General features: G+C 59.4%; 1 protein-coding gene across 3 annotated transcripts in view; it reads right to left on the minus strand.

Annotated features, from left to right (window-relative positions):
• Nucleotides 1–379: 379 nt before the first annotated feature.
• CDH4 (cadherin 4) overlaps nt 380–17,538 on the minus strand; it is a 431,321-nt gene continuing 414,162 nt past the window's right edge. For all 3 annotated transcript variants that reach the window (XM_081034128.1, XM_081034130.1, XM_081034129.1), the window contains 8 exons: nt 15,792–15,977; nt 12,067–12,320; nt 11,283–11,425; nt 8,732–8,965; nt 7,175–7,408; nt 6,722–6,861; nt 5,864–6,028; nt 380–4,367 (listed from right to left, as the gene is read on the minus strand). In XM_081034128.1, the coding sequence (XP_080890254.1) occupies nt 4,164–4,367; nt 5,864–6,028; nt 6,722–6,861; nt 7,175–7,408; nt 8,732–8,965; nt 11,283–11,425; nt 12,067–12,320; nt 15,792–15,977 (1,560 nt within the window). In that variant the 3' untranslated portion in view covers nt 380–4,163. The remainder of the gene's footprint in view (nt 4,368–5,863; nt 6,029–6,721; nt 6,862–7,174; nt 7,409–8,731; nt 8,966–11,282; nt 11,426–12,066; nt 12,321–15,791; nt 15,978–17,538) is intronic.

Genomic DNA, 17,538 nt, shown 5'->3' on the forward strand with positions numbered 1-17,538 from the left:
TCTAACTTTGAACCAGGCCTCCTACATCTTAGGAAAGCACACCTGTCAGGTGGGAGGGGAACGGACCTCATTTAACAATTTGTTAGCATGAGTGGGGACGCCTGAGAACACTGAGACACATGGCATGTGAGCCTTTCTTTGCACACGTTCCCTGGGCCTCACAAGTGTGAGGGCTGGGCGGGGCTTTGCTCATGTCTGTGCTCCCAGAGCCCAGAACAGAGCCTAGGACCAAGCGGGTGCTGGAGACCTGTGTGCGGAGTGGATGGGTCCCCCGTTGACACCGCACCCCCACGTTCACCCATCCACTATCCCAGAGCACCACCAGCTTCCCGAACACGTGGGGACACACAAGGCAGGTGGAGGCCGACTCTTTAAAAGGGGGACTTTATTTACTCCTCCGAGCGGTGTGCCAGTGTTTGCCTCCGCTCGGGTACACACGGCTCAGCACCGCTGCTCTCAGCGTGGAACCAAGACCACCCGGCACGAAAACACATTGAAAACATCGACGCGCTTCCCTTTTTTTCCTTTTTTTTTTTTTTTTTGGTACAAAATGATACAAACAACAATACAAAATAGTTGTGCTGTTGACGATTACAAAAAATGTCGGAACATTTGTGTAACTGCGTGATGCTCAGAGATGCAGTTAACACATCTTACTCTGGTATCTTTCCCCGAAACAACCACAGTCATGCGGGCTGCTGCACATTTTGTCCATTTTCAAAAAGAAACATGCAAAAACAAAACAAAACAAAAGAAAACAAAAAAAGGTCAGGATGGAAAAAGGAGAGAAAGGAAAAGCAGAACGGTTCCGATTATACAGAAAGGTGGCTCCCCGCGGGGCCCGCTGCTCTGAGCGGTCCCCCTGTCCACCACGCGGCGGTGAGCGACGAGGTGCTCTGGGGACAGATTTTGTCGTGGTTTTTTTTTTGGTGTTATTCCTTTCAGCATTGACAAAGATTGAGACTCCTCTCCCCCAGCTTTTTACCCTGGAGAGAACAGAGCTGCATCTCAAGGGACCATGTGGCAGCTGGTGCTCGCCTGGGGAAACTGAGGCATCTGGGCCCGGCGTGTGGACGTTACCCTGACACTTGGGGGGAGCTTGCACTTTGCATGTGCTGAAGGACAAGAGCAGGAGAAGGCCTGGGTGGCCAGGTAGGGGGCTGCTGAGGCCCGGACACACACAGCGGACCTCAGCTGGGGGAGCCACCGACCAGGGCCAGCGCGTCCCGACCCCACCTGACAGCGCAGGACTTTCCTGTTCACAGAAAATCCCCTAAAGGAACTGAACTACGCCCTGGCATTTCGCCTGGACCAGGTCCGGGCCTCCAGCGGCTGGCCCCTGCTCACAGACGTGTCCTATCTACAAGCTACTAAGAGAGACGTTTGGCACTGACCGTACGTTTAGCTCATGCTAGCTCGTTGGCCTTGGAACAGACTTCCGGGGTAGATCTGGCAGGCTGTGGGAACCCCATCTTTCTCTGGCCCCCAGGGGCTTTCCGGGGTGGGACTGAGAGGGGGCAGCTGTCCAGCTGTTTGGAAGTACGGATGGGCATGAGAAGGCCCCCAGCAATGTCCCCCCAGTGGGCTGCTGCAGCCTCAGCCTGCACTATTTAGGCAAAATGCACTGGGACCTGGCAGTGACGAGAGGCAAGGGGAGAGGGGAGAGGAGCCAGAGGGAGGCACGTGATAGGGACACCATGTCCTCACTCCCCAGTGGAGCGAGGCGGAGGGGCAGCACAGGGGGCGCTACGGGGTCGTCCGCCTGGTGTTCAGGATGCTGCATCCTGGGCTGGGCGGGCTGGGCAGAGCCCTGGGCCTCGGGGCCCCAAGGAGGCCTCGGGATTTCAGAGAGAGGCTTCCACAGCTGCCTCCCGAGCTGTAGTCACACCTGCAACTTAGGCTGGAGGATGAGCTTGCCTCAAACAAACAAGAACAACATCCCAGCTCACCTCCCACCAGCCCTGACCCCACCAGCGAGCCCCAGAGCAGCCTCCCCCCGGACTGGGGGACACGTCTCCTCTACCTGACCCCCACGATTTGCATAGCACAGCTCAGGACTGGGGGTCGCGGCCCCCTCCCCGTGGCAGGTCAGCCCCTGATGTGTGTGAGGTGGCTGTCTTCTGCATGGGGAGAGGCCATCCAGCATGTGACACAGTGACCTCCTCCTCCGTCCATCCCCCCCTCCCTGGGCAGCCATGGACGGGGGGGGGGGGGGGGGGGAGGGGGACACAACGGACAGAGCCCACCTCAGGCCACAGCCGCAGCTTGTAACCCCAGCTCCGCCCTGGGAGAGTGCAAAGAGTTGGTGATGAGTTTGGGTTGGGGAAGAACCCTGACGTCCAACGGGGACACACTCACATGCACCACACACGCGTGTGCAGTCAAGTTCATCTTTGAGGCCAAAGCTGTTTAGAAAAGAGGGTGATAATTGCAACGGGGCCAGGCCGGAGGCTGAGTACCGGCTCAAGGATCCAGCACCCTCACCACCGCCGAGCTCCCGGGCGCCTCCCTGACCCCAGGAGCCGCTGTGGGCAGGGTTCCAGGGCAGGCGAGGCTGGCCAGCTTGTCTTTTGTCAGCGCTGGGACTCCATTCCCCTTGGGGGGGCTCCGATGCCAAGTCCTGCCGGGCCATGGCACCTTCCTCGGGGAGCTGGAGAGTGGGCCAGCCCGGCGCAAGGATCCCACTGCGAGGGGGCCTGCCTCCCGCTGGCCCGAGGCGCCTTCACACCAGGGAGGGAGGCACCGGGTGCAAATGCAGCAGGAGTCTCCCCACGGCGTCCCCGGGACACAGCCCCTTCCACCGTCCTGTGGAACAGACTCCCATGGCCTCTTGCTTGAGAGTCAGACTGCCCATGGAAAGGGCAGTGACAGCTCTGAGAGTCTGAAAAGCTGCTTAGTGCTGACGTGAGTCCAAAGGAAAGGAGACGGGCGGCTATCTCCAGGAGGTGCGTCCAGAAGCATCTGTGGGCCCGATGGTCAGCAAGGCCGATCTCTCCGGCGTTGGTTCACAGCATGGGAAAACCGGTGCAGCAGGGCTGGGCAGGGAGCGGGGCCCCCCTGGAACAGGAGGGAGGCTCAGCCGGCCCTGCAGTGTGGATAGCACCCAGGTGGCCGGCGGCACTGGGAGTCTTCAGGGGCGAAAACTGACACTGTTCTCTGTGCCTCTGGCAGGGTCCGGTCTGCAGGCCGGAGGGCTCAGGCCAAGGTTTGGAGGAACGCTTGCTGGTTTGGGCTGTGGCTTCTTGGACCAAAGGCAATGGGGGGGGGGATCTGGGTGGTGTCAGGGTGACAGTCAGGCCTTGAGGGAGACCTAGGGGTTGACTGGGAGGCCAGGTGGACAGCCAAGATCAGAGATGGGAGCATCAGGGATGGTGCCTGGGAACCCCACTCGCCCCAGCTAGTTACAGCATCTGGGAATCAGGGCGACCAAAAATCCTGGGAAAGCCACCTTCCCAAGGCCATGACGTTGGTTGTGGACTTGGCCGGCTCCAGGGGACACCCTGCTGCCAGAGCCAAGGCTGGGCCTCCCTACCTCCCACTGGACTCGGGAACCCCCAAGGGGCCCAGGAGACCCGTCCCACTGTGTATGGCACAGCACAAAAATGCAGACAGCTGTTGCAATTTGGACCCCAAACTATTTTTTCTTTGTAAATTTTGTCCAGCAAATCACCCTCTTTTCTTCTTAATAAAAGACCAAAAAAGAAGAAAAAAAATAGATCCTCCCCGATTCCTTAATTGTTGCCTTCAGAGCTGGGACAAGCTGGGGTTGGGGGTGCTCAGGACCAGGGTGGGGGGCCTTGGTCTGTCTGCTTCAGTCACTCCTGAGTTTGAGGGAAACTGATACATGTACCAAAAGGCACTTCCATGTTTTTTTTTTTTTTTTTTTAAAAACAGTGCTTCTGTTCTAAGAAATTCAAGTTAAGACCGAGTGCCTCTCGCTCTCCTTTAGTGATACGTCAGCTACCGTGATGGGCGGCGGGGCGCGCCGGGGGCGAGAAGTGTTCATGCCAGACAGCTGTGTTGGGGGCGGGGGCGGGGAGAGACCCCCAGCACACCACTAAGTGACACGTCCGCGGGGGCCGGGAAGGCCGGGGCCTCCTGCAGGCCTGCTCCTCCGGCGCCTTCTGGGTGCTGGTCCCACTTTGCCGGTGACGTGAGGCTGGCTAGTCCTCGCCCCCCCCGTACATGTCCGCCAGCTTCTTGAAGCGGGGCCCCCAGTCGTTCAGATAGTCATAGTCTTGGTCCCCCGAGCTGGACGAGTTCAGTGAGCTGACCGAGCCTGCCGTGGAGCCGCTGCCTTCGTAGTCAAACACCAACAGGGAGTCGTAGGGCGGAGCTGTGGGGTCGTTGTCGGCTGCTCGAAGTCCCTGGGGGCAGGACACGGGTTAGGGTGGAGGCTGTGTGACGTGGGCCCTGGGGGTCTGGAGGAGCAGGAATGGGGAGCCCGGGCAGGCACTGGGGAGGCAGGTAGGAAGGCACTTATGGGGCCTGGCATGCTGTAGGTGCTCAGTCAATGCCCCATGTTTAACCACAGGGCATCTCAGAGAACCGAGCAGGAACTGGTGTGTACGAAAAGGGACTGTGGCAGAGTGCCGGAGGTAGCTGGCCACGGACAGGAGGCCAGAGGGCTGGGCAGGGTGGCCTCGGTGGACATTCCGACTCCGTGGTCACTGCCACACGAGGTGTGAACCTGTGGCGGCCAGAAGTCAGAATTCTGAAGGTGTTACATTAAATATCCCCACAAACAAAATTCAGCATGTGGCAGGTATGGTGGCGCCCGCCCAGGTGCCAGGCCCTTGCCTGGGTGCAGGTCCCAAAGCATCCAGCTCGGCTCCATGGGTGGCCGGTGGGGCACCTGGGAGTAGCCCCACCAGTGATGGCAGGGACATGCACAGCTCTGAGGCACCGGGTCTGCGCTGGCTCTGTCCCCCGCCCCCCAGTGGCCCAGGTGTGCAGGGCGGTGGCTGGCTGGCCGGCCCACCTCATTGCCCAGCTCTTAATGATCATTCAGCACTGAATGGTTTGTAGTGTCCGTTTTCACCTTCCTCCCAAAGTTATTCAAAAGTGGGCTTTTAATGGTAGATTGGCGAGGATGTACTTTTTGGGCTTTTAAAAATTTTACTATATCACAGATAGTAAACATTATCTAAGCCGAGCAGCTTTCGGGCAGTTGTGGAAGCTTCATGTGTTCTGTTTTGAGGAATGTTCTGGGAAGTCTCTTTCATCTCTGCTGACCCCCTCTCTGGCTCGGTTGTTTCAATATGTTCTTTTAGAGTTGGATTCCAATGTAGGCAGAGACGTAAGTGTGGCCGCCCCTCTCAGAAACAGTCAGGAGGAGAGAGCACATGGGGTAGGGCCAGTCCCCTCACAGGACAGGGCGGGATGCTGAGGGGCTCGGCCCAGGGCCTGGCAGAGCCCACGTCTGAATCTGCCCCTTGCCCCCTGGGGCCCAGCAGTGTTTGTGCACGTTGATAGGGTTCTGCTTTTTTTTTTTTGTTTGTTTTTTACAGATTTTTTTTTTTTTATTGGGGAAGGGGAACAGGACCTTATTGGGGAACAGTGTGTATTTCCAGGACTTTTTCCAAGTCAAGTTGCCATCCCCTCAATCTTAGTTGTGGAGGGTGCCTTTCAGCTTTCAGGTCCAGTTGCTGTTTCTAGTTGCAGGGGGCGCAGCCCACCATCCCTTGCAGGAGTCAAACCAGCAACCCTGTGGTTGAGAGCCCGCTGGCACATGTGGGAATCTAACTGGCAGCCTTTGGTGCCAGGAGCACAGAGCTCCAACCGCTTGAGCCACCGGGCCGGCCTCAAATTCTACTTTTAGAAGAGGCCCTGCTCAGGCCCTCCCGCCTGCCCGAGCACCCACCTCATTGATGAAGTCGCCGATGTCCCCCGGGTGGGGCACCACAGGCCTGACCGGGTACTGGGGCTCGGCGCCCACAGGCCGCTCGTCCACCCGCCGCACGCCGGCCGCCTTGCTTAGTACATGCTCCATGGCCTCTGGTTGCTGCAGCTGGCTAAGGTCGTAGTCCTGGGTGGGGAGGGGTTAAGGGGGAAGGTGGGGGGGTGAGGGGTCAGGGAGGGAGGCACAGGTGGGGACAACAGGCACCAGAGAAATCCACTGTCCTATTCCGTCACCTGGTCTGCCCTTCCCTCAGTGCCCAAATCCTTTCCATTCGTCCAAATCCTGCCCATTTGCAAGGCATGTGTGGGGTCTGAGCCCCTGGGCTGCCTTCCCCGGCCTGATGGCCCCTCAAGGTGGACCCCATTGCCCACACGGCTCAGCTCCCACCACACTCCTCATCTGTTCCTCGGAACAATCCCGAGCCGGGACTGCTGTCACCCTGTTTTAGGGGGCACTAGCTTTAGTGAGGTAAGGACTTGTCCCGAGGCCCTTGAAGTCCAACGGTGGGCCCAGCATCCAACCAGGCAGCAGCCGCCCAGGGGCACTGCCTCCTGGTCACCTGGCAGCCCCTGGCATGTGGGCTGGCCGCCCTACCCCGGGGCTCACAGGCCGGCAGTGGGCCAGGCCCTTGGCTGAGGGGAGCCACTGAGGGGGGGTCCTTGTGGGGAGGAAGCTGGTGCAGGCGCCTGGGGACACGGGCAGGGACACCCAGGGGAAGAGCATCCGGGCCCTTCTCTGCCATCCTCAGCGGACGTGGGTCGCCTTCACGCAGACACCTTCCTGTGGAGCCGACAGGCGCCCCGCCCGGTGTGCTCTCACCTGGTCCTCCTCACCACCGCCCTCCTCATCGTACTTGAGGATGTTGTCACGCACGTCGTCCTCGGGGTCGATGAGCAGCTGCTTCGTGTGACGCTCCTTCTCCCGCCGTTTCATCCACGCGACGAACAGCAGGACCATGGCTGCGGGGGCAGGGCCGCACCGTGAGCGGGCTGCGTGTGTCTGTGTGGGCACGTTAGGCGTGTGTGTGCACGCACGCGTGGTGCTGTGTGTGGCCTATGCACACTCGTGCATGGGGACAGCTCGTCTGAATGTGCCCAAGTGATGCGTGTATGGCCATGAGGGCCTGTGCCCGCTACTTACAACCACTACAACTGGGGTTCGGACGGGTCCCCAGTGGGGACATGTGCTGCAGGGCAAGCTGGGCGCTGCCTCCTCCCGCCACCCCGGACGGAGGGCTCGCACTGAGACGCCCTCAGCCGCCACCGTACTCACTCAGCAAGATGACAATGCAGATAAGAATGGCCACGATGGCGCCGGTACCCAGACCAGCAGCCGCCACAGCGCCTACGGTGGTGCAGTCGCCGTTCTCATCGCACGGGCACACCTTGACTTTGATGACAGATGTGTTGGACAGAGGGGGGTTCCCAGAGTCTGTGACGGTGATGGGAACGTCGTACATCCCGGCCTCCAGGTACAGGAGGCGCAAGCTGAGCTGGGCGTAGTCACCTGGCACAAAGTGACAGTAAGTGGCCAGCCCTCCTCCCCAAGCAAGACTTGGGAGGGAAAGGACTAAATTTGATAGCACGGAGATCTCGTGTCTGGTTAACACACACACACACACACGCACACACCTGCTCACGCAGGTGTACTCATGCACAAGCACGCACGTGCACACACACACACACACACGCACCTGCTCACGCAGGTGTACTCATGCACAAGCACGCACGTGCACACACACACACACACGCACGCGCGTGCTCACGCAGGTGTACTCATGCACAAGCACGCACGTGCACACACACACACACGCACGCGCGTGCTCACGCAGGTGTACTCATGCACAAGCACGCACGTGCACACACACACACACACACACACACACGCACGCGCGCGCACACTGCATCTTACCATAAAGTTAAAAGGCACTGGCAATTTGTGAGAAGAGCAATCCTAACATGTGGGATGAAGAGATGATTTCCTTAATATAGAAAGAGTTTTACCAAGTCAAGCAGAAAAAATACCTTCCGAAAGAAAACAGGCAAAGGCATTGAACAGACAGCTCACAGCAGAATCACCAAATGGCAATAAGCATAGGAGAGAATGCCCACTGGTAGTCAGAGATGCAAATGGACACACTGATTTTGGCTGAGACATTGGAACAACGCCTTTGGAAACAGTGACACCAGCATTGGTGAGGGCTTGGGGCCCAGCAAGCTCCGGTACTTCACGCAGCTGGAAATTGGCGGAGCCTTTCTGGATGCCTCCTCACTGAGCTGGCGAAGCTTCAGAACTTGGGTGCCCTTTTGTACAAGTCCATGTCTAGGAGAGCACCCTCAGCAAATGTATTGGCCGGACAGCCCCACCAGGGTGTCTGCGGCTGTGCTGGCAACACCAGCAAGACCTGGGTCACGGGCTCCTCAGGGCCTGGGCTGGGCGGGGCTGAGCACGCTGGGCGGGGCTGGCTGGGCGGGGCTGAGCACGCTGGGCGGGGCTGAGCACGCTGGGCGGGGCTGAGCACGCTGGGCGGGGCTGGCTGGGCGGGGCTGAGCACGCTGGGCGGGGCTGAGCACGCTGGGCGGGGCTGGCTGGGCGGGGCTGGCTGAGCACGCTGGGCGGGGCTGAGCACGCTGGGCGGGGCTGGCTGGGCGGGGCTGAGCACGCTGGGCGGGGCTGGCTGGCTGGGCGGGGCTCGGGCGGGGACAGGGCTGCACAGCCCTCTCGTGGGACTGGCCTCCATCTGTGCTGCCCACTCTTCGCAGGCGGCGGGCCCCTGGGGGGCTGGACCCCAGACTCTGTCCGATCGCCCTGGGGCCCGGGGCGGCTCACCGTTTAAGCGGGTGATTGTCCAGTTCTTGCGCACGGCGGCAGGGACAAAGGGCAGCTCGAAGACGTAGGGGCCGACGTTGGGGTCCATGTCGGCGTCGGCCGCGGTGATGTTGATGGCGGTCAGGCTGGGCTTCTCGCACACCTGCGCCTCCTTGGGCAGCAGCTCAGGGGCGTTGTCATTGATGTCGATGAGATAGAGTTGCAGGGTCCCTGTGCCACTGGCTGGGGGGCTCCCTGAGGGACAGACACGGGGTGACCCACGGCTCACTCCTCATGCTCCACGACCACAGCCCCCGGGACAGCCCCACAGCCTGCACCGCAGCCCAAACCTGTGCCACCGCCGGCGGGAGGCCACGCACACTCAACCGCACACGACCCACAGCGGTGCGTGCACACCGCACTCACGCCGCCGCCATGCGAAGCTGCGGGAGACGGCGCCCTGAGCTCAGAGCCGCTCGGGACCCTGTGCCCCTCCGGGAGCCCCGGGGGTCGTGGGGCAAAGCCCGGGCCTGTCCTCAGCATAGTCCTGCCCCCCGCCCCCCCCAGGGCTCCAGGGGCCACATGCCCTGCGCTCAGATGCTCATGACCAAAACGGATGATTACAGGAATTGTCTGCTGCTAGGAAGACAGGAGGAGGCTCTCAGGACGGGTTTGGGAGGGAGGGCCTCCCCGCCCCAGCAGACGGGTGCTCTGCTGAGCCCCAGAACTCCTCAGGGGCCCCTGCACCCAAGCCAGGCTGGTGCCCTGGACATGTGCACATGTGCGGGGCGGCCAGGCCTTCAGGGCGGTGGCAGCAGTATTCTGGCTCCTGATAGTGGCTCCCGACCCCCACACTCACAGCCTCGCTTTTTGGCAGAGGAATGCGAATATATCCTACAGCATGCCTCTTTCATCTGCCAGTAAACACATCCAAACACATGTAAGGACTCGCGGCTTGGTGCTGCCTTTGGGAACTGCTTTGATAAGCAGATGACAGCACACGATGGGCAGCAGTGCAGACGGATTCTATTAATCCCGTGGGACCTGCATCCCATGTGGGGTGTCTTCCATGGGCCCCCCCGCTCCAGCACGGATTCACTTCAAGTCACTTTCTAATCTAATCTCAGTGCTTGAGCTCCTGGAGGACAGGATATTGAGGAAAGACACATCATCACGGGCCCTCTGCAGGGACCCCGTGGTCAGGGAGGCGGGAAGAAGGCTGGCGGGGTGGTTGCCAGGTCCCAGCTTTCACTTGCTAGGGAAGAAGCCTTGCGAACTTGAGCGGCACAACTGCTGCCAGAACCCACCAGGCACGTCCTGCCTTGGGGCCTTTGCATGTGCTGTTTCCTAACTCTGAGACGCCGCCTCACGCCCCATCTTCCCTGGCTTGTTCCTCCTGATCCCGCAGGTCTTGGCCCCACAGTCAGCTCCTCGGAGCCAAGAGCTCGGCTGCAGGCCCTGCTCACTCACTCCCATCCCCCTGCTTTGTTTTCTTCCAGTCCTTCTCCCTCCCTGAAATGATCTGGTCGACTTGTTTGTCACCTGTCTCCCTGCGGCAGAGACTGCCGAGTTGGCTCTCAATATCCATTTTCCCTTTCTTCCTTAAAAGGACCGGAGCTCCCAAATTTATCTGGGATCATTACTGCCTCACCAAGGGACTACATTTCTCAGCATCCCTTGCAGTGAGATTTGGCTTCGTGACTAAGTTCTGAGCCATGACTGGCCTTCTTGAGCTGTGAGTGAAGTCCTCAGAAGGGCAGGGGGTGCCCTTGCCCTCCCCGCTCCTCCTTCTCTTTGCCAGAAGACGATTGTGATGGCTGGAGCGCCAGCAGTCATTCTGGACCTTGCTGCAGCTCGCCAGGGACACGGGAGTGGCCAGCATGAGCCTGGTTTCTCAAGTCTGACCCGGGGCTGCCTGCCTCCAGCCTTCTTTTATGTGTGAGACAACGAACCTCGATCGTGTTGACATTATATTATGCTATCGTTCCTGTAGTACATAGTAGCGGCTGACCCGGGTTCTAGTGGGTACACTGGCCTCCTGAGTGTCAGCCGTGTGAAGGAGCGGGCTTTCGTCTGTCCTCTTCACTGATGAACGTGCTGGCAGAGTAGGGCTCAGGGATGAGAGCACCAGTGATGACGCTGACTGGAGCCAGGCCCCGTTCCCAGCATCCTCAGCAAGGGCTGCTTGGCTCAGATGCGGATGAGGCTGAACTGCCTCCATTTACAGGTGGGGAAGCTGAGAAGCCCTTCAGGCTGTGCTGTTCAGCCAGGACAAGGCTGGGACCAACCTCGGCCGGACTGCTGCCGTCCTGGGAGCCCCTGCCACCCAGGGGTGAGTGGTCATGCAAATGACTGGATGGGTACTAGAACGCCAGGAAGTCAGACAGATTTTGACCAAATGCAGGCAGGGCAATTGCTAGGGGCAGTGAAGGATGCCGGCTCAGCACAGGGCATCTGGCACCGTGCCACCCCACCCTACCCTGACCTCTGGGTGCTGGCCGGCCTCCCTCAGCCTCCCTGCCACAGAGCCCACGGCACACGTGACCCCTGAGTCACCCGGAGTGGGGTGTACCATTGTCAGCTGCCAGGAAGGTGGCCTCATAGACGTTGTTTTTGACGTAGAGGGACTCGCGGTCGAGGATGGCCGCCGTGGTGACCTGACCATTGGTGGCATTGATGTGCAGCCAGTTTGCCGGGTCTGACAGCTTTGAGTATCTGCGGGGGGAGAAGGTAGGAGGTAAGGTGAGGGACTGGGGGAGGACGCAGCTGCCCGGAGCCCCCAGCCCCTTCGGCCACATTCCAGGGCACCTCCCTCCTGAGGCACCAGCCTAGGTGCCGAGTTCAGCAGGGGGCTTGCCCTCCAGCCCTGTGCGGTGTCTTCCCACAGTGGGACGGTGACAACAGTGGCTCATGGTCACCGAGGTGGAGGGGCTACGTGTCCTCACAAGGACCCCAGGGGGCAGATGCTCTCATCATCCCCATTCACACATGGGGAAACTGAGGAACAGAGAGGTTAGTGACTTGCAAAGTTGTACAGCTAGTGGAGTGAGGTCTGTAGCAGGACCCAGCCGCACACCAGACCTCTCTGCGTCTTGAAGCCTCTCCCACCTGCTCGTGTGCAAATCAGGACAATGCCCATGGTTTGCTGAGCGCCTGAGACCACTGCCTGTGTCAGGCAGGCGGGCGACCCCGGCTGTGCCAGGACTGGGTCTGATTGTTCCCGCCTGGAAGGCACTGCAAGTCGGGGCCAGCCTGAGCCCCCACTGGGACTTTCTGGTTTCCGGTTTCCTCTTTCTGCCTGGAAAGCAGGGGGCTCACATGTGGGGAGCCCTTCGGAAGGCCCTAGAGCAGCCTACCTCACGGCCTGCTGCATGAAGCGGTCGGGGTCCACTGCTGAAAACGTGGTCAGCACGGTGCCGGTGGGCACACCCTCCTCCAGGCGTATCAGCTTGTGGTTCGAGGGGAAGTAGGGGGCCTCGTTGACGTCTGTGACCGAGATGGTCACCCCTGCTGTGGACTGGAAGGACATTTGGATCCCGCTGGCCAGGGGCGCCTGGTTGGACACCATCACGGTCAGCATGAACGCTCTGTTCAGCTCGTAGTCGACAGCCTGGAGCGGGAGAGACCGGGGCTGAGCTGTGCGGGCACCCGTGGGGCCCGAAGGAGGGGGCACCCAGGGGGCCGGATGACGGCGTACACACTAGCCCAAGATCAAAGCCAAACGACTGCAGCTGACCGTGACACACTGAATGGATAAAAACCCATGCATTCTTAATGATAGTGGGAAAATGAAACACACACAATTTATCACTGTGGTTGGCCGATTCATATCCTCCAAATATGTCCAGGCCCTCATCCCTGGAACCTGCGAGTTGTCCCCGTCCATGGGAAAAGGGACTTTGCGGACATGACGAAGTTATAGACCAGAGGTGGGAGGTGACCCTGAATGACACAGGTGGCCCTAAGTGCAGTGCCAGGGTCTTTGTGGGAGGGAGACAGAGGGATATGGGACGCAGCAGAAGGCCGTGAGGGCAGGTGGCTGTGAAGGGGCAGGACGGCCGCCACCTGGCACAGCAAGCACATGGAGCCCACAGCCTCTGGGGTGGGGGGCACGGCCTCATCGACAACGTGGTTTCAGCCCAGTGAGACTGGTTCTGGACACTGACTTCCAGGGCTGTGAGAGAACAAGAACGGCTGTGGTGTTACAGCAGCCGTGGGCCCCACCTGCTGACCACACGTGGCCGTTAGTGCCCCGACTGTCCTCTGCGGATTACACATCAAGAAGCAAGGTCTCATGGAGCCTTTCGTGCCAGACTCTGTGTTGCTTCTGTGTTCCTGTTTTGTGGCTTAGAACAACACACAGTTGTTCTGACAACACACACAGTTATCTGACAGTCCTGGAGGTCAGAAGTAAAAAATCAGTGTCACAGGGCTGAGGTGAAGGGTCGGCAGAACTGTCCCGGAGGCCACGGCAGGCGGCTTCCTCCTTCTCCAGCTCCCAGAGGCCCGTGCTCGCGGCCCCGCCTCCATCTGCAGCAGCCCAGCACCTTCCAGTCCCTCTGTACCCAACCTATGCTTCACCCTCGCGTCACCCGACTCTCCCCTCCTGCTTCCCTCCTGCGAGGACCCTGGGACTCCATTTAGGGCTCACCCAGATAACCAGGGTCATCTCCCATCTCAAGACCCTTCACTGAGTCACACCTACAAGGTGCCCGTTGCCCTGTCAGGTGACATGTTCCACATTCACAGGTTCTGGGGACCAGGACCTGGGCATCTTGTTGTGACTGCTGCAGACCCCTGTTTCAGAGCTGTCGCAGGGCCCTTGTTGATGAGGGAAAACTCCTTTTACAGAAGAATTCCAGCCAAGGAATGATGGAATTTCAAAGCACCATTTTGTACGCCCCCCTCGGGAGAAATTAATTTGGACAATGACCATCAGCAGACGATGAAACCAGCAGATGGGGCTGCCCATGAGGGGAAGTGTCTGCTCTGTGATGAAGGGACCCGGCTGTTACCTCCTGAGCCCCCGTCAGGCCTCGATGACCTTGAATGGGACAGCCAGCACCACGGCCTTCCTGACGTCACTCAGCTCTAGACACGCGCCCCCTCCCCATGATGGACACTTCGGGTGTAAATCCCAGGTTACAGGAAACGGGGGGCAACGAGGGACAAGACGTGCTGTAAGGAAGCCACTGGACAAATGCAGCACGTGGGGCTGTCCACGGACCAGGGTTCCTGCGTCCCCAGCAGGACAAAGGTGGGTGCAACATTCTGGCTTATGAGAGAGTGGACAGGTGCTCCAACCAAATGCAACATGGGGGAAATTAAGGAACATTAATATAGACCCGCGTTGGACACTACGGAGGAAATATGGTTAATTTTGTCAGAGGTGAGGACAGTGGTTATGTGTCCTCGGGGATGACAAATCCTGACATTTAGGGGTGAAGGGTCACGCGGGCTGGCAGTTAAAAAGCACTCGTCAGCAAAAAGCACAGATGAAGCAACGGGGCGCCTGTGACGTGTAAGTGGTAGGTGAGCTTACACTGTCTCTCACTTGTCGGTATGTTTGGAAATATTCGTGATAAATAGTCTGACACATTTATGTTTAAGAGGAGTTGGTCTGCTGTGTGTACAGTTTTCTCCTGGTTTCACCTGGCTGCTGGTGGCCCCCCAGCGCCCGCAGGGTACCCCTTCCCCTGCCCCTGCCTTCGCGCTACTGCTACTAACTAAGGTGTTAAGTACGAAGAGAAGGGATTTGACAACTAGGCACGAAAGGGCACCAGGGGGCGTGGAAACAGCTGAGGCACTGGCTCCCGACAGCATGACGCTCCCCCAGGAGGGGCTGGAGGCGCACGTCAGGCTCCGGTGCTGAAGCCCTCACCATCCCCTGGGTGACCCTGAGGCACCCTTATCCTCACAGCCAGATGTGGGACCCCTGGTGTTTCTGCACAGGGCCTGGAGCCAGAGGGGGTCGGTCGTACCCCACAGGTCCCTGGGGGACGTAGGGAGGCAGACTGACATCCTCCTTGCCCATCAGTCACCACTGTCCATCGCCCAGCACTGTGCTCAGGTGTGTGATTGTAGGAGGGGCCGCGTACCCACAGCTGTCACCCTGATAGGACCCTCGGTAGCCCAAGCCGGCCGCCAGTCTGTTGAGGTGCCCAATGCAGAATCACCTGGCGCCCCTCCCCTGAAACATCCAACCAAGGACTTGGGCCAGAGACCGCCAACCCTTCCCAGGTGCCAGCTTGATTCCTCCGCCCCTCGGCTCCGGGCATCTCCACACACACGGCACCCACCTGACCCCCACGGCCCTCTGGGAGTTGGCTGGGGATGGGGGCTACTCCATTTAAATTTACTGTCTCATAAAATTGTGGCGGTTTTGTTTATGAACAAGCCACTAAAGGAGTGATCTTTCTGCCATGTTTATTGGCTCGTGTCCCTGGAGGACATGGAATGATTCTGCACGTCATGCATTACAAATGGTCACCGGTCTGAGTGCGGATGCCTTCCGGAAAGACTATTCCAGCCAATGAAAGGCAGATAAAATAAAACACATTTGTAATGGGGAAATGGATAGGTAATTTGCTCTGACAGTTTCAATTAGTGGTGGGATCTGCTCGCCGGGTCTGGATTGGGCTGCCTCCCCCACACATGGCAGTGACCCTTCACTCAAAGGTGAGGGGCTGGGTCTGCACTGTGAGGGGAGTCAGCCCAGCAGCTGCGGGCGGTGTGGGCGGGGCTGGAGCGGGCACAGCTGGCCACGCTCTGGAACCCACTCTTAAACTGCAGGGCTGGTGGGAGGGACCCCGACTGACCCACTAATAGATGAAAGAAGAAATGGCCTTCAGGGAGGGGATGGAGAGTAGCTTAGGGGTGGGGGGGTGGCAGGTCAGGCTGCCGGCTCTGGAGGTCACATGACCAGGTCCTCTGCCACTAGCAGGTTGAGTCCAGTCCTTGGTCCTCGGATGTGAGGGATGGTGTGCCCGTAACCCAAGTATCACTTCTGCTGAGTTGGTCCTGGGCTATGTGTCTGGGGCACAACCAGAGATGGCTGGCAGGACGTGAGCAGCGCACCCACCTTCACCACGGTGACCCTGCCCTCGTTGGTGACAGGGTCCGTGCGGATGCTGAAGTGTCCCGAGGGGTCCCCGCTGATGATGCGGTAGACGGCGTTCCAGTTTGGTGAGTGTGGCTGGTCTCGGTCCATCACGGTGAGGTTTGCGACCACCGTCTCCACCCGGTTTTCGGGGACTTCCCCTGCGTACTGCAAAGTGAGAGAAAGAGAATGTTACGAACGCTGTGGAAGAAGGGAGAGGTCGGGAGAGGTTCCCTACGACCCGGGGGCGGCCCCCTAGCTGCTCCCGTGCTCGTGGTGGCATGTCAAGAGGCCTCTGGCTCCTCCACTGCGGCCCAGCAGGCCTGAGGGCCTCATCTGCACACATCCGCATCCAAACTATGCCTTGGCTGCTCGCACACGCACACCCCTGTGTGCACACGCACACGTGTACACCAGGCCTCTTTCCTAAATCCCCGGAGGCCTTTCCATGTCCGCAGAGGACTGATGCGAACACCTGAGACGTGCGGGAGACGGCAGGGTGCGCTGGCAAGACAGCAAAGAGCAGTGGTGTGGCAGCCGCACAGGCTCCTGGAGGAGCACCCTTTCCGGGCTTGCCCTGCTGGTGGTCCCGTCACAGGCTTGGGGTGGGGTCAGCGCTGCAGACGGCCAGGTGACCAAACCTGTCCCAGAACAATGAGGGCTGCAAGCCATGCCCATCAGTAAGTGTGGTTCACATGACAGCAGTAGTTACCTGCAGGGAAAGGTGGCGTGTGTGTGTGTGTGTGTGTGTGTGTGAGTGTGTTGGATGAAGAAAGAAACCCGAGCCATTCCTACCAAGTGAGGCTCACTGCTCAGGGTGGCTGCACAGGAATGAGGCCTGTGTACTTGTGGCCCAGCTCAGAAGGGCCCTGAGCTGGATTTAACGGTCGCTGTCACTGCCTTGAAATTCTTCATACTTTGTGGCCCTGGGCCCTGCAAACTGCGTGGCCAGTCCTGCCACTGTGGAGTGTGCTTCTGAGCCACAAAACCGGGACACAAAATCTGTACAAATACTTAGCGATTGCTGGTTGTATTCACAGTGGTGTGTCCCCCAAAATGATCACCCCATGTGCACTGTGTGCTGGGGGCCAGGCCAGGCACAGCCCAGGCATTGTCTCACCCGTTCCTCAGGGCGACCCCATTCTTAATCCCACTTACAGATGAGGACATTGCAGAGAGAGGTTAGGACCCTGGGGTACCTCAAGTGCTGGGCATGGTGCCGGGGGGCCCTGGCCCAGAAGGTTGACCCCCTCGGCCTTGTCACTGTGGGGGTTGCAGGAAGGGAAGGAAGGAATCCAGAGGCAGCACAGCTCAGCTCAGCCCTCGTCTTCCCAGAATCCTTTGCACCACCTGACGTCAGCCAGAGGCGCCCGAGCACCGCAGACTCCCTGCCACCAGCTCTGGCTGCGGCACAGTACCTCAACATTACAGTGAGATGACCGCTGGCATTGTGCCCACGTACACTGCAGCCCAAATATGCCTGGAACCAACACGGCATCACTTTGTGCCATAGAAGTGCCTTCCCGTGCACTAGTGGCGGCAGCCCTGGACCTCTGCTTGCTCCAGATCTAACCTCCCCCGACTCCCCGAGTAAGTATCAAAGGTCCGGGTGGCCGGTGGAGCGTTTTGGGAGCCAGCCACTCGTCCCTCAGCATTCAGGCATGTTTACGGCTCTGACTTCGCAGCCGAGCCTTGTACCTCCCAAGATAACCACACACCTAGCACAGTC

Source organism: Rhinolophus hipposideros (assembly GCF_964194185.1).
Source record: "Rhinolophus hipposideros genome assembly, chromosome: 22".
In the NCBI taxonomy this organism is placed as follows: Eukaryota; Metazoa; Chordata; class Mammalia; order Chiroptera; family Rhinolophidae; genus Rhinolophus; species Rhinolophus hipposideros.